Below are 15,041 nucleotides of genomic sequence, written 5' to 3'. Positions count from 1 at the left end.
AGGCCAAGATAAGGTGTGCAGTTTCTATCTAGTGAGGATCCAGGGGAAGGTCCTTAAGCAGGGAATGGTAAGGTCAGGTTTCCAAAGATCCTGTCATTCTCAGTTTTATCACTGATTTCTCTTTCTGACTTATTTTCAGCAATATTACCAATGTGGGTGTGGTAGGTCACATTTGTCTGTATCAATTAGTATTTTGTTCCCCATGTTGCCACATTTTGAGTTTCCCAGCTGCAGGAATTTTTCAAGGGCAGGGTTAACACAGAGGCTATTTGAAGACAATAGTTCTTCCTGCTTTTCAGAAAGCCTGAAATCCTTCAAGAACATCAAGAAGAAAGTGATTCCTGCAGACTGGAAAAGGTCTGGAGCCGGGGCACTCCAAGCCGCCAGAACACATGCCCTTCTGCAGTCAGGTCCTGGTGGGGGGTGGGGGGTGGCAAGAGGTCAGACGACAGCTGAACGATATGCCTGGGGAGGCTAAACCCAAAGCCCAGGTCCTGCCCAGAGGCAGCAGAGCCAAGGAGTCTGAAGTCAGCTCCTGGGACTGGGGGCCTCTGCACTGGACAGTGTGGACCAATCTCTGATGTCCACTGATCAAGATCTCCCCCCAAACCCCAGTGCCACCTTCCCGCCCCACCTCCATGTGATCGCACTGCACTCAGAGCCCCAGGCCTTGGAGAGGAGACTTACTCATGGTTGAGATGGACTTTCCTGCCTACCTGATGGGGAATAATAGTGGCAGCAATGGTGACAATTATAATGATGGTCATTGAGCCTCACTCTGTAGCAGAAACTGTGCTGTGAGTTCTTACGTGTTCAATTTTACCCAATCTTCACAACAATCCATGATGTAGTTTCCATCATTATCCCCATCTCATAAATGGGGAATGTGAGGACCCAATGGGAAAATAACTGCAAGTAAGTCATGGACCTGGGACCAAACCCAGCAGCCCAGCTCCAGAGCCCGCTTCCTTAATGGCTCTCCCTATAAGAGAGCACCTCCCCTGGGCTGGGGGTTGGAGTTAGATTTAATTTCTTTTTTTTTTAAATGAAGAAACATTATACTTCTTGTAGACTAAAATCCATACTTGCCATAGAAGCAGTTGTAAGGATGATGCACTGACCAATTGATCAGTGATTCAATATTTTTGCTCAGAGAAATGCCAGGTGCTTAGATGTGCTCAATAAATGACAGTCATCTTTGTTATTATTATTATCATATAAGCTGGCTCTGATGCAGGCAACATGGATCAGCTGTCACCAACTCATTTCTTCACCTGCTTAGCTAAGCGTTGATTCGGATCTGTCTGACACAGAAGGGACCAGAGGTGGGACAGCCACGCGGCTGCTAGGACTGACCTGATCAGAAGCCGTGCAGGTGACGCTGCTGTTTGTCCAAGCATAGAAATCACATGAGACTTCTGGGCCTACAGTGGACATTGCAAGGAAGCCACAGGCCTCATCCTCTATGCAATCTGCAAGGACCATGGTCACAGTCACCCACGTGTGTCCTCCAGCCAATGCCGACGGCATGCAGGCACATGGCACCCTGCCCCAAACACACACACATACACACAATGTAAACACACACAAACACACATACATGTGCAAACACAGTATAAACACACATCTAAACATATGCATGAGCATACATGTAAATACAAGCATTATAAACACACAAACACACACACGAGACATTTACTGAGCATGTACTGAGTATCACACACTGTATTAAGCACTTTTTGTGTTATTAACTCACAGAAACTGAAGCACAGAGTAGTTCAATTACTTATCTAAGGTCACACAGCTATTAACTGGTGGAGCTAGGATTTAAATCTAAGCAGTCAGACTTCAAAAACTGCAGTCATTAAATTGTATTTGCCTAAATTAACCCTTTCTTTCTTTTTTTTTTTTTTTTTTTTTACATTTCAATCTTCTGTTCTGTGAGGACTTAAATCCATTACGATCATAAATTTGTTCAAGGCTATGTTCCATTTTTCACCAGGGAGCTGACAGCTGCCCTATTGGGGGATTTAATGATACAGTAGAATTCCCAACTACTTATAATGAGTGCCCTCTTATGATGACAGTGGACCATAAACTCAGTGAGGGGGGCCCAGGGTTGTTTTCTTGTTAACATCGTATAACACACCTGAAGCATATTGCCTAGTGTGGGAGGCTCTAAAAATGTGGTAAATAAATAAATGATAGAGTCATAATTAGAAAAAAAGAATATCCTATTCAATGTACTATATTCATGAATATATCATATCCCATGATTCTGCATCATCTTTTCCTGCCCATTCCACTGGTTTGCCCTTCTAACTAACACGTGTGTGTGGCTACATGGGCACGTGTACAGTATTCCTTGTCAAGATAAATAACTGCCGTAGCTGTCAATCAAGGTTGATTTCTTGGTACAGGCTCCTCACGTCTACTCTGCTGACCGTTTGGCCCTGTCCCTTCAGCTTCTGTGAGTACCATTCATTCTACAAGCATTTTTTTCACCTCCTATTTCAGGCCTTGCACTGTGTATGTGATCCAAACAACAGCATATGCCTACCATAACCACAGCAGACATCCATACAGATGCAAGCTCAGAATGTGAATGACTTAACAACTAAATCACATTTGGTTCCTGAAGGAGGTGGAACACAATGCATAGGATTATGGGCTTCAGCATCCTTTATTCTTGGTTTGAATCTAAGTTCTGTGTCTTGCTTGCTCTGTGTCTCTGGGCAAATCACTTAAAATCTCAAAGCTTTATTTTCCTTGTCTGTAATTGAGATAACAATTACTATTTCATGGGTGGTTGTAGGATTATGATGTAACACTTAAAAGGATACATACATGCTTCATAAATGATAGCTTATTATTACTACCTCTCTGGCTTCACTGTTACATTTTTTATATACTAATATATCTCCCACCCAGACAATTAGCTTAACAAGGAATTAATTTCCTTTATTCTGCTCCCCAGTGTTTAGCATAGTTCTTGGCAGATAGTAGATGTACCATAAACTCTGAAATAAATTGAATATGCCTTTTGAAAATCAATGGATTTACAAAGTGTTTTTGATAAAGTATGTTTTGTCAATATAGTTGTATTGGTTTTGTGTGATGTGCCTTGCCAAGACCAGCAGAGCATATTTCTACACCGTTCTCCCCACTATCACTTACCTGCCAAGCACTGCATCAGAGGGGCCTCAGAACCAGGGACTTTGGACCTGACCATCACAGGAACATCAGCACTGAAGATCACCTTAGATTCTGGAGCCTTCTCAAATTTCCGCATCACTGAAAGTAAAGCAGAGCTATGAAATCTGACATCTGCAGAGAAGCCAGACAATGTGTTCAGTCAGGAAGTCACTTTCCATTTGCAGCCACAGTCACATGAATATCCAAGGAGAGAAATTCCCTTGTAAGGTAGTTCCAGCCTGCTGCCTTATATTCAATACTACAACTTCTATATCTGCCTTATTTACCTTCTTGTCAGGAAGTAAAGGGACAATTTTATATTATGTTGGTCCTTACAACTTATCTTCTTCTCATTGGTATTGATTTTCTATCTAAATTTATATTTACATATTTAAAGGGAAGATGAACTTGACCTATTTCCAGTGGCCAAGGTCAGATTAATTCCGTAAATATACAAAGGCATACCACAAACAAAATAGACAAGGTTAAGGGGACACCATGAGGCTGCAGCAAGTGGAACTTAAGACAGGAAGCAGCAGGCAGGACAGTGAGTACCAGCTCTGAGGTCAGACCTCAGTTCGGGTCCCAATGCCACCGCTCAGCAACTCTGTGTCTTTGGAGCATCTCTTAACCTCTCCTGTTGTGAAGGCCAAATAAAATAGCATAGAATCCCCAGCTCATGGCAACCTCTCAAGTCCCTCTGGCCCCTGCAGGGACACTCTGCCTTGTAAAATGGCCACAGAAATTCAGGTGGTGGGAGAATCGCCTGCCCTGCAAAGGCTTTGAAGAAGCCCAGTTCATTGTCCATCGAGAAGCATCTCCTGCTCTGGGATATAACAAGATATCCCAGATGGGAGCATATGGGCTAACGGTGCTAGAGCCCAGAGATGAGGCTGGGTGTTAAGTTTTTACTTTATCTGGAGAATTTTAAGGAGCACTGGATACCCAGATTGCCTTTTAGAATAATTGCCCTGGCAACACTGAAGGGGCAGGACAGAAACAGGAATGCAAGTTAGGAGGCTATGACAGCAGCCCAAGCGGGTGACGATGGAGGCCTGGACAAGGCTAGTGGCAGTGGGGTGGAGAAAGGGCCAAATCCCTCTTCAGGAACTTACCTGTTTGGGGAGTTATATAGCTGACCTCTAAGCCCTTTGGTTTTTCTGGAGGAAAAAGCCCTCAAAAATGAGTCTGCAATTCAACTCCCCAAAAAATAGGTCCTCTCAAAGGTAAGTGGGAAGGATTCTGAAAAGCAAGGGGTGTGTTGGTATCCAGTGTCTTAACACAGAAACCCCCTTGCAGAGCCAGAAAGCGAAATTTGAGTTCAGAGCTTTGCGTGAGAAGCCAAAGGACAGAGGCCGCAGATCCCTCGGGGTGGGGTACTCAGAAGCCAGCACTTCAGGGACACGTCAAGTTGTCAGAGCTGGGCTGTTCCTCATAAATGCTTCTGGGGCTGCCGATTAAACGGTCCTTTCTACTCCGAATGAAAGCTGGGCAGAACAAACCACGAAGTGCTTTACAAACTGCACATTACAGTCCCCACTGCTGAGCCCCTACAGGGCTGCGGAGAGGGCTCAGGGTTAACAGGCAAGCACCTGGGGAACAATCTCAGAAAGGCCGATAACTGCCAGGACCTTGGGCAAGTCACTCACCCCCCTGGACAGCCTCTCCCTCATTGTAAGGACGCTGAGGAGCTGCCCAATTGATGTCTTAAAGCGCCTTCCAGCTCTAAAGGCTCTGATTGGTATTGCTGCCTGCGACAGGCTTTCATTGGATTTGCAATTTATTCATGGGGACACAAAAAGTCTTGGGGATGCATTAGCTCTATGCTAGAGATGGGAAATGATTATTCTGAAGATGAAAATTCCCCATTTGCATTTTCTCTGGTGTTTTATGTCATTAGATATACCAGTTTCCATAGAGGACAAGCAGGCTATATGTGCATGTGTGTGTGTGTGTGTTGAATGAGGAGATGGAAAGATCTAGGTAGAAGCACAGCCTGTTATAAGGAAAAAAAACAGGGATTTGGGAGTCAGATACACAGCAGTTCAAATTCTAGGTATGTTATTTCCTAACTATGGGATAAGGAGATGTCACTAGAACATTCTTTGCCTCCGTTTGCTCAGCTAAAAGATGGAGATAATAATATAACCACTTAGAATTACTGTGAAGCTTAAATGTGATAACATTTATTCAGTGCCTGGCACAGTCAGTCAGTCCTGTGTACACACATCAGGCCGTCTCCTTAAACACAAACACTAAGATCCCTAGCACAAGCTGGGCCTGCTCTGGCATGTCGGGTGTGCAGGGGTAAGCCGAGGACCTCAAGCAGATGAAGGTGACTCTATGGGAAGGTGGAGCAGAGGCCGCAAGACCCAGAGGACGTTAGAATAAAATATTCCCTCAGCACCCCACCCTCCTCATTTTACCAGATGAGGAAACAAGCTCTGGTTAATAGTAACTACAGTTACTGAGCCTTCTCATCATTCTTAAGAGATATTTATTACCTGTCTTAGGCACCCGCTGCTAACACTCAAAACCCCCCTCCCAAGTTAAGCATTAACACCCCCACTCCACAGATGAGCAAACTGTCAAGGGTAAGGGTCGTGCCCAAGACCAGCAGCACGTCCAGGGCACCACCGGGATGACACCTGTTCTGGCCCCACAGCCCATGTGCTCTCCCTCCTGCTACATGGATCTCCCAGCTCTGCTGGTACTGTAGGACATCAGCAGTTCACTGGGGACCTTCCTCCCCACTATCTCATCATCAGAGAACTGCACAGGGCATCAGAGAACTGCACAGGGCAGGGGGTAGAGCTCAGTAAATGTTTGTGGACTGCACAGAAGGATGCTGACCCTCACAACCTCTCCAGGAAGCAGGCAGGAAGCCCCTGGGAGAGCAAGGATCAGAGAGGTTGAGTGCTCTGGGTCACCCAGCAAGAAACGTTTGGAACAAGAACTAGCACCCAAGTCTTCCCACAACATCTGACAGAGGGAGAAATGCTGACCAGCTTATGGAGGCAAGCTCCTAAAAGAAAGGAATCCTCAGCAGATTCAAAACAACAAAAATGTCTCTTGTGCATGCCCAGGTCTTTAGGGGTGAGGTTTCAAAATGTCTGAAACTTAATTTTTAATAGCTGAAAAAAAGGGACAGAGTGTGAGATGAGAACAATCTGTGGATGGATCTAGGTGACACATGTTTGTTAACTGTAGTAGTCTTTCAACTTCTGCATAGACTAAAATTGTTCTGAATAAAAGTTGGACACGCATGCATCCCACACGTCTCACTCTTGCCAGGAAGCCCTTTGGGTGGCACACCCACTGCCCAGGAACCTCAGCCAAGTCAAGGGCCCGCACATACGCAGACACTGCAAGTCCATGAGTGGTGCCTCCGTTTCCGAGCCGGGCAGCGAGCGCCCCTCGCCGTCCACGCAGAAGGCCTTCCCACTGTCCCTGTCTGTCTGCCGTGCGCTGTACTGGCCGTCCTGGTCACACTGCAGGCCCACCTTGTTCCTCTGACAGTCGGTGACACCTGGAACCAAGAGGCGGACAGAGATTCACGATGTGCCTCTGAGATCTGCACCCTCTGGGTCCGTTTATCATCCAGCCATGTCACACATCTGACCCAGGCACCCTCTGGACTAAAACTCTTTGGCGCCCCCACCCTGACTGAAGGATGACATCTGGGCTCCCTGTTCCAGCTTCCAAGGCCTCTGTGCTCTAGTCCCTGCCCTGGGTCAGACCTGCTTGTCCACCCCCACTCCAAATACAGGCGGCTCCTCTGTATTTGTACATTTGTACATGGCATCATTAACAAACCGGACCACCCAGTAATTTAGCAGGGGAGTTACTGAGTTGCAGAGAAGTTCTCAGATAGAACAGACCCTTGTCCCAGGCTCCAGTGCTGACCCTGGTGAACCATTCACTGAAATCTCTTCTATTACTCAAGAAAGACGTCAGAGAGAATGGTGATGATGCCACACAGCCCTCCACTACTGCACGAAAAAGCAATCAGAGCTAATCTAAAAGTTAGTGGAGCAAATATCTACTGTTCACCCGCAGGTAACCAAACGTTTTCATGGATTCAGATTTTAGAAACACCCTAGGAGTGACCATTGGCCCCATGGAGCTAACCAGGAATTCAACCTTCAGAGAAGAAGGAAAGTGACTTGGCCTAGGCCACAGTGCCGGGAAGAGCAGAGAGCAGGCATCAGGCCAAGCTCGGCCCCAGCCTCTTCCCCTGTTCCCACCACTTGTGTTGCATGCCCTCCGTAAAGCAGCACTGACACATCATGTTCACACCCTTTCAGAAAGGCGCCTCTGGCAGACTGGCAGCAGTCCAAGTCATATCAAACCATAGAGAATGGAGTCAGTGTGTTCAAACTGAGGGTGGTGCCCAGATGTCAAGGACACTCTATGCTCCTGGTGATGAATTTCTTCTTCAGGAGGGAAATCAGAACCCTGTCCTAAAAAATTCCTTTTACATTTACTTTCCTGGAATTATAGTCCTGTTTCTACTGACCTTACAACCAAGGAAACTGCCCTTAACAAAGAAAGTGCCTTGATACCTTTGGGTTAATTGTTTTTAAAATTCTAGGAATTATTCAGATTCTTTAAACAACAACAGGTTGCCTCAGATTGGCACAATTTCAGGCTAATATGAAAAGACATGCAACAAAACAAGTTATGAGTGCTTGTTAGGGAAAACCCAACAACAATCAGGTGACTCTCAAGTAAGTAGGTCAAGTGAAATCACGTGACATACAGGAAGGCCACACATAAACAGTCCTGACAATGGTGCAGGGCCAGAAAGGGAAAATGAGGTACATAGCGGTACTGATTGAAGGTGGAAAATACCTTCCACATCTCAATCTGATATGGTTGGCTTACAAAAATCAGAAGTTTCAGAATCAGACAAAATCAAGTTCAAAGGCCAGCTCTGTCACCTACCAGCTGAGTGATTTCAGCTAAATGACATTACTTCTCTGAGTCCCGGCCTTCTTATTTGTAAAGTCGGGATAATAATATGTATTTGGAAGGGGTATTAGGAGGATTGAATGAGACAACACAGGTACAATGCCTGGTCCAGAGCCTGGCAGGGGCTAGGCACTGAGAGTTGGTGCCCCTTTGGATGTTACACTGTGTACCTAGCGATTCTCAACCAGGGGCAATTTTGCCACCAATGAGGTCATTTGGCAATGACTGGAGACATTTTTGTCACAACTGTGGGAGGGGCTGTCAGCATCTAGTGGGTAAGGGCAAAGGATGCTGCTAAACAATCTAAACTGTACAGAAAACTTCCCACAACAAAGAAATATCCATCCCAAAATGCTAACAGTGCTGAGGTTGAGAAACCCTGCTGTGTCCCTATTGCTTTGCAGGATTTCTCTTTCAAAGCAGGACACTGCTGAACTTACAGTGAGTCTGGCTGAAAGCTCCAGAGGAAATGGTCGTTCTGCCCTCAGGACATGGGACACAGGACAAGCTACCTGCCCGGTCTTGGTAGAATCCAATAGAACAGGGAACACATTGCTCATCCTGAAAATAGCTTCCTTCAGGACACTTCACTAGAAAAAATACAGAGAAATTAGATTAAAGAACAAGACACTTGCTTTGCAGTTACAACCCCAGAACACACAGGGTATGTGATACCCTAAATCAGCATGAAGTTTCATTCAACTTCACAAGTGTCTACTGAGTCTATGGTGTGTCCGGCTGTAAGAGCTGGGGACACAGCTGTGAAGATGGACACGACTCCTGCTCTCCAGGAGATGACTTGCTAGTAGGGGGTGAGCAAATCAGACAAGAATTTCAAATATGCTGAAGATGATGTGGGCCTTAGATAGAGAGGGAGGGGAGAAGCTTGAGGCTTGAATGAGAAGTCAGCCAGGCAAAGATCTCAGAGAAGAGAATCCCAGCAAGGGCAAAACCCTGAGGTAGGAGTGAGTTTGGATTACGCGAGGAATGGAAAGAGAAAAGCCGGTGAGCTGGAGCTTGGTGGACCCAGGAAGAAGGCCATGAGAAGAAGCTGGAGAACAACTGGGAAGATGAGGGTCCATCCCCAGGGTGCCACGGGAACTTTCTCCGAGTGAAGGGTGTGGTGGAGTGCAGTGAGGGTGCGAGCTCTGGGGTCAGACAGATCTGGGGAAGCCTTGCTCCCTGTTATCCCTGTTTATATAGATTTTGGACTTTTCAGAGGCTCCACTTCCTCCTCTGTAAAATGGGGATTAATAATACCAACTTATTGGAATGCAGTGCTAATATATATACAGCACATATCTCAAACCAGTCTTATATATGTACTCAACAAATGGAAATTATGTTCCCTGCTTATCAACCTGAGGAAGTCCTTCCTTGTAGCCAACCTAAGCCCCCTCTGCCCAAACGTGGTCCGCTCTCTAGGTGGGGCAATTTCAGCACCATCTCATTTGACTCACCTGGCCTCCCTCCAGGCCAGTCATGAAGAGCGTTGCTCAGGCCTGGGACTGGGGGGAGGCCAGTGTGGCTCCCCGAGCATAAAGTTTCAGGAGGTCTCCCTCCCAGGGTCGCACTTGCCATCTCTGGGTAAACCAGAAACCTAACGGCCCAGACAGTGAGGGCCTGCTGAAATTTTGTGCCCAGGAAGCCACCTGGCCTCTCCCCAGCCTCTCTCTGTGGTCTCCCTGTTAGTCTGCCCATTCTTAATACTTCCAGGCTCTCTGATTCTAACCCTTCCAATTCCCCCTAATTTTCCTAATATGATATGAACTGGGAAACCAGGAAAACACACTCAAGGGATAAGTTGGGGTCTGAGATGCTCTGCTCTGGGTAAAGTTGCATGGATGTGGCCAAACTGATTCTCACGGCTCAGAGGAGGCGGTAAAAGAAGGTTCTCTTTGATTTCTTTCTTGGTTCAGGATTAGGTTCTGAGAATTTGCCAAAAAGTTCCAGAAATGAGCTGTTACCCAGTAAAGTGGGAGGTAAAATCTTACCCCTTCTTGGTAGGACTTACTATGTGCCTGGCACTCTGCTGTGTGTACCTTATACACATTAACACAACACTCCCAGTTGTTGCTTCATCCCCACACCCCAGAAGAGAAAGCTGAGCATCAGGACACTCATTACTTCCTAGCATGCTTTTCTGCCGAGGGCAGTGGGGAATAAATACAACAAGCACAGTGCTAGGTATTTCAGTGTGTTATCTTAGACTCCCAGTAGAAAGGTATCCCACACATTCTACACTGGAGAAAACTGAGGTTTAAGATCAAGATAACATAGGTTATGAGGCAACAAAGCTGGTATTTGGACCCCAGTGTCTTCAAACCAAAGCCCTTGCTCCATCCACCGTGCTGAGCTACCTTTCTTTAACAAAGGAATAAGCACAAACATGTGGAATGTGCTGGGAGGGAGCCAACATTGATTTAGCGACTACTGTCCCTAGCCTGGGTATGTACTTGGGATTTCCGAGTAAATCAGAAACTCAAGCCACGTCTTGGAAACTGAACAATGTGCTTTCCAGTCTGCCCTAGCAATTGAAATACTCCTTCAAAGAGCAGAGTTTCATTACTTGTATGAGTCAGCTTGTTGATGATCATCTCCAGCATTTAACCCCCAAACTGTGTTTATTCTTTCAAGTAAGTGGTCGCCAGAGTCATTGCTAAAGGAAAACTAAACCTGAGCTGCCCCACCTCCAAAACCCGAGCCGGAAGAACAGAAAGAAGAGAGCAAGGAAGAGCTAACTTGCTGCAAGCCCAGGAAGTGCCAAGTCCCTCAATCATGCTCAAAGAACGTGCATTCTCTCTCCTCCCACCATTTCTCTCCATCTCTGATGTTGAGAGTCTTTTCCATCCTAAAGTACACTTTGTAACTCAGGAGGATACAGTGGCTCAATTAGCATCACCCTTTCCTCAGCAGGTTGATCCTCTCAAAGGTGCTTGAGTCCAGGTTAATAACTGGTGCTTATTCTTCGATAAAATCACTCCATCAAAATCAACGGAAACCCCTTTGGCTTTAGGTCCCTCCTTTGTAGAATGAGACAATTTGGTCTATCTGACTTTGAGAGTTTCACAAAGCTTCAGTGTCATGCCACCACTCCTGTCAACCCTTCCGCGCAGCCCCCTGAAGGTGATGGGCAGGTTTCTGATGAAGAAAAATATACCCCTTAGCTTCACTCAACTCACACCCATTCCGTCAGTCTCCAGCTTAAAATTCCTCCCTGGGGCCCCAAGGCCTCTGCTGCTCTGGCCCCTGCCTACTTCTCCGGCCCTGTACTGCCACATTCCCTGCACACCCCCTTCTCCAGCCATATAAGCCCTGTGCACTGTCCCCACAAGGCCTGCCCCGTCATGCCTCCTGGCTTCTGCAGGGAATGTCCCTCACTACTTCAGCACCCCTAGCACAGCATGTGAATGTGCACACACACTCCCACACATACACACACACCACCACCACCACCTCTCTTGTCTGAGCAACAGTTCCTACTCACCTTTCAAGACTCCTGCCTTTGCTACTCAAGCAAGACTCCTCTGACTGCCCTGACTGGGAGGTAACAGCTTTTTTCAAATGTATTATAGCTATCTATTAGCTTACCTCTCCCAAACTAGACTGTGAGTTCCTTGAAAGTGGGGACCATATCTTTTCCTTTCCTGAACATGTAACATTGCATTTGGCACATTACCTTTTGAAAGCTTGAATGAAAAGATGGATGGATAGATGTATGGAAGGAAGGAAAGGAAGAAGGGAGGGAAGATGGGAGGGAGGGAAGAAGGAAGGAAGGAAGGAAGGAAGGAAGGAAGGAAGGAAGGAAGGAAGGAAGGAAGATGGAAATAACATATTACTTTGGGGAAAAATCCACAAAGGGGCTAACTCTATTATAAGAACTTGCAGTGAACAGATGAAAGGCAATGTAGTCCAGAATGGAAAATAAAAAATCCAGACAATTTTCCTGGGATTCTCCTTAGTGGCATCACATGGTATGAAGGTTGCCCGCAGGTCATTCCGAGGGGAGGCCATATGGTAGACCTAGAGGCAAGTGGGTGAACATAACCAGCCTCATTCTCATGCAGTGCCCTTCACTGGAGGAAGGTCTCCACTTCAAAAAGGGATAGATATTCCCGGAGCGTCCTCGGAGCCACTGCCCGCCAAGGTGGCCTCCAGATTAGCCCCCTGACAGATGAGCCACAGAAACCCTGCTTCTCCTTCACAGGACAATGCTCTGCCTTGTAATTTCACAGCTGAGTTCCAGATGTGGCTATTATTTTAGAAGGAAAAGGAGCCAATAAGCAAAGATATAAGGGCCCAAGGGCATGAGATTCCATTAAGAATCCCCTTGGTGAGAAGGGAGATGTGCGATGGAGAGGAAAGAACAAACTGTGGAGTCAGACAGATGTGTGTTTAAATCCCAGCACTGCCGACTAACAACAAAACCATTCATCAAGGGTCCACAGCAAGCCACATGGTATCCTCTGCATCGATTATTTCATGTTATCCTCATGACAATCCCTATTTCTCAGAGTATGCAAAGTAAGGATAAGTAGGATGAATAAGATAAGTAACTTTCCCAAGTTGATGGGAAATGTTGGAGCCAGGTCTCAAACCCAAGTGGGCCTGGCTACAAAGAGCAGTTTCTGACACGCTCAACTACAACCCTGGGTTCCTTACCAGTGATGGAACTTAATAAAGGATAGATATTATAACTAATTGATTCTAGGGAAAACCCAAAGCTTTAGGTGGTGCTTTTGTGAATTTCATTCTGCATCTTTCTAAATATTTGGAGCCAGAGAGTAGGGCTAAATGGGGTGATTAACAATTCTCTGAGTCATAATGTGCTGTAGGCATTGAAAAGCAGAGTATAGATTTACCTAGAGCAGGTCTTGACAAACTACAACCAGTAGGTCAAACTAGCAATTTGCTTTGGGAAATAAAGTTTTACTGGAAAATAGCCATGGGTTTCTCCTTACAATGCATGAATTAAGTCATTGAGACAGAGACCATGTAACCCTCAAAGCCTAAAATATTTGTTACTTGGCCCTTTACAGAAAAAAGCTGCCAACTCCTATTCTAGAAAGAGTATATCCTGGGCAAATCCTTTAATTCAGTCACTTCCCCATACCCCACACTAGAACTTCCCACCCTCTCTGAAGCCGTCATCACCTTCATGCCAGATTCTGATTCCCAGTGCCTGCCCCCCATGGATTTCTCCCACTTCAGGCAAGATTGTCCCAACTCCTAGCTAAGCTTTCTCTCCCATCTCCCAGTTGAGCAGGGCTATTAATAGTCTAATTCCAGGATGGCAGTCCCCTAGAAAGAACCCTGGGGTCACATTTCCAGCCCAATCCCTCTATTTTACACACGGGAAATAAAGGCATACCAGAGGGGATGGGACTTGCTTAAAGGCATGGTGTCAAATAGAGGTTCTCCTGACATGGCGCTTGACGACTATCCATCTCCATCTCCTCCACCTCGCATCTTAGCTCATGCTCCAGAGGGCACACCCAAGGCCTCAAGGACTGGGCTTCAGACCCTCTCTATCAGCACTATCTGAGAAGGCTTTAGAAACAGGCTCCTGACCACCCCCTTAACACACCCCTACTAATTCAGTCTTGGAGTGAAGAACACTCGGGTCTGGGAACACTGTGCGAAGTGTCCTGCAGACCTGTCTCTCTGTGATTCTATTTTATCTACCCGGCCAGGCAGCACTTGTCCACTCCTGTAACCACTGCTCATCAACCTCAGGCAGCTCCAAGGAGGTGGAAAGATCTTGGGTTTTGTCCCAGAAGACCTAGGGTTTCTCGCCCACTGATAATTGGTTAAGTGAACTTGACCCCTTCTATGAGGCAGCCCTGCCCTATGCACTATGGATGTGTTATCTCACTGAATCTCAACCTCAGCTTCCTCACTTTTAAAATGGGAAAATTACTTGCCACCAGGTGCTCTTGGGAGACTTGAATATTTGTGATGGTGCATTGTAAACTGCCAAGTTCCCATAAATATTAGTGGTAAATAATTCTGTTTCTGTTTTGGAGGATACAATTTGGCTGCATCTGAAATTCAATGTGGAGTTTGGAAGTTGGCATGGATTTCAGAAAAGAAAAGGCCATGTAGCTTTTGTGTTGCAACCAATATAAATAATGGGGAAAAATTACTGACCAACATCTTCTCTTTGTTTAGCTCAGTAAAATGTCTCTCCATCTCACTCCACATGGACCAGAGGGATTTCTAGGCTTCTATGGTGGGCAGAATAATGACCCCCAAAGATGCTTACTCCTGACCCCTAGAACCTGTGACTATATTAGGTCACCTGGCAAAGTTCAGGCTGCAGATGGAGTTGAGGTTGCTGACCAGCTGACTCTCAGATGGGGAGCTTATTCTGGATTATCTGGGTAGGCCCAGTGTATTCACAAGGGTCCTTAAAATGAAAGAGGGAGGCAGGAGGGAGAGAGTCAGAGGGAGGTGTCACTATGGAATAATGGCGGGAGATGCAACACTGCTGGCTTTGAAGATGGAGGAAGGGGACCAAGGGATGTGGGGACCTCCAGAGGCTGGAAAAGGCAGGAAACAGGTTCTCCCCTAGACCTTCCAGAAAGAATACACCCTTGCTGATACCTTGATTTTAGCCCAGTGAAACTTATATCAGAATTCTAACCTTCAGAACTATAAGATAATAAATTTGTGTTGTTTTAAGCCACTAGGTTTTTGACAATTTGTCATGGCAGCCATAGGATACAAAATGAACACAGTTTCCATTTGAGGACTCTGCAGCTGAATCGTGGTGAAAGTGACTTCCAAAGAGACATATGTGGAAGGGCAAGAAAAACCCGTGAACCTCCACTGGGAATCACTTCCTCTGAGTTGTAAAGTCCTAGGCCGGA

General features: G+C 46.1%; 1 protein-coding gene across 3 annotated transcripts in view; it reads right to left on the bottom strand.

The window, feature by feature from the left end:
• The window catches only part of TG (thyroglobulin), a 249,593-nt gene that overhangs the window by 182,417 nt on the left and 52,135 nt on the right, over window positions 1-15,041 (bottom strand). For all 3 annotated transcript variants that reach the window (XM_037802989.1, XM_037802991.1, XM_037802990.1), the window contains 4 exons: window positions 8,610-8,759; window positions 6,554-6,724; window positions 3,178-3,294; window positions 1,357-1,472 (listed from right to left, as the gene is read on the bottom strand). In XM_037802989.1, coding sequence (XP_037658917.1) covers window positions 1,357-1,472; window positions 3,178-3,294; window positions 6,554-6,724; window positions 8,610-8,759 — 554 coding nt within the window. The remainder of the gene's footprint in view (window positions 1-1,356; window positions 1,473-3,177; window positions 3,295-6,553; window positions 6,725-8,609; window positions 8,760-15,041) is intronic.

The sequence above is a fragment of the Choloepus didactylus genome, chromosome 14 (assembly GCF_015220235.1).
Source record: "Choloepus didactylus isolate mChoDid1 chromosome 14, mChoDid1.pri, whole genome shotgun sequence".
NCBI lineage: Eukaryota > Metazoa > Chordata > Mammalia > Pilosa > Megalonychidae > Choloepus > Choloepus didactylus.
This window is presented reverse-complemented; position numbering and strand designations above follow the sequence as displayed.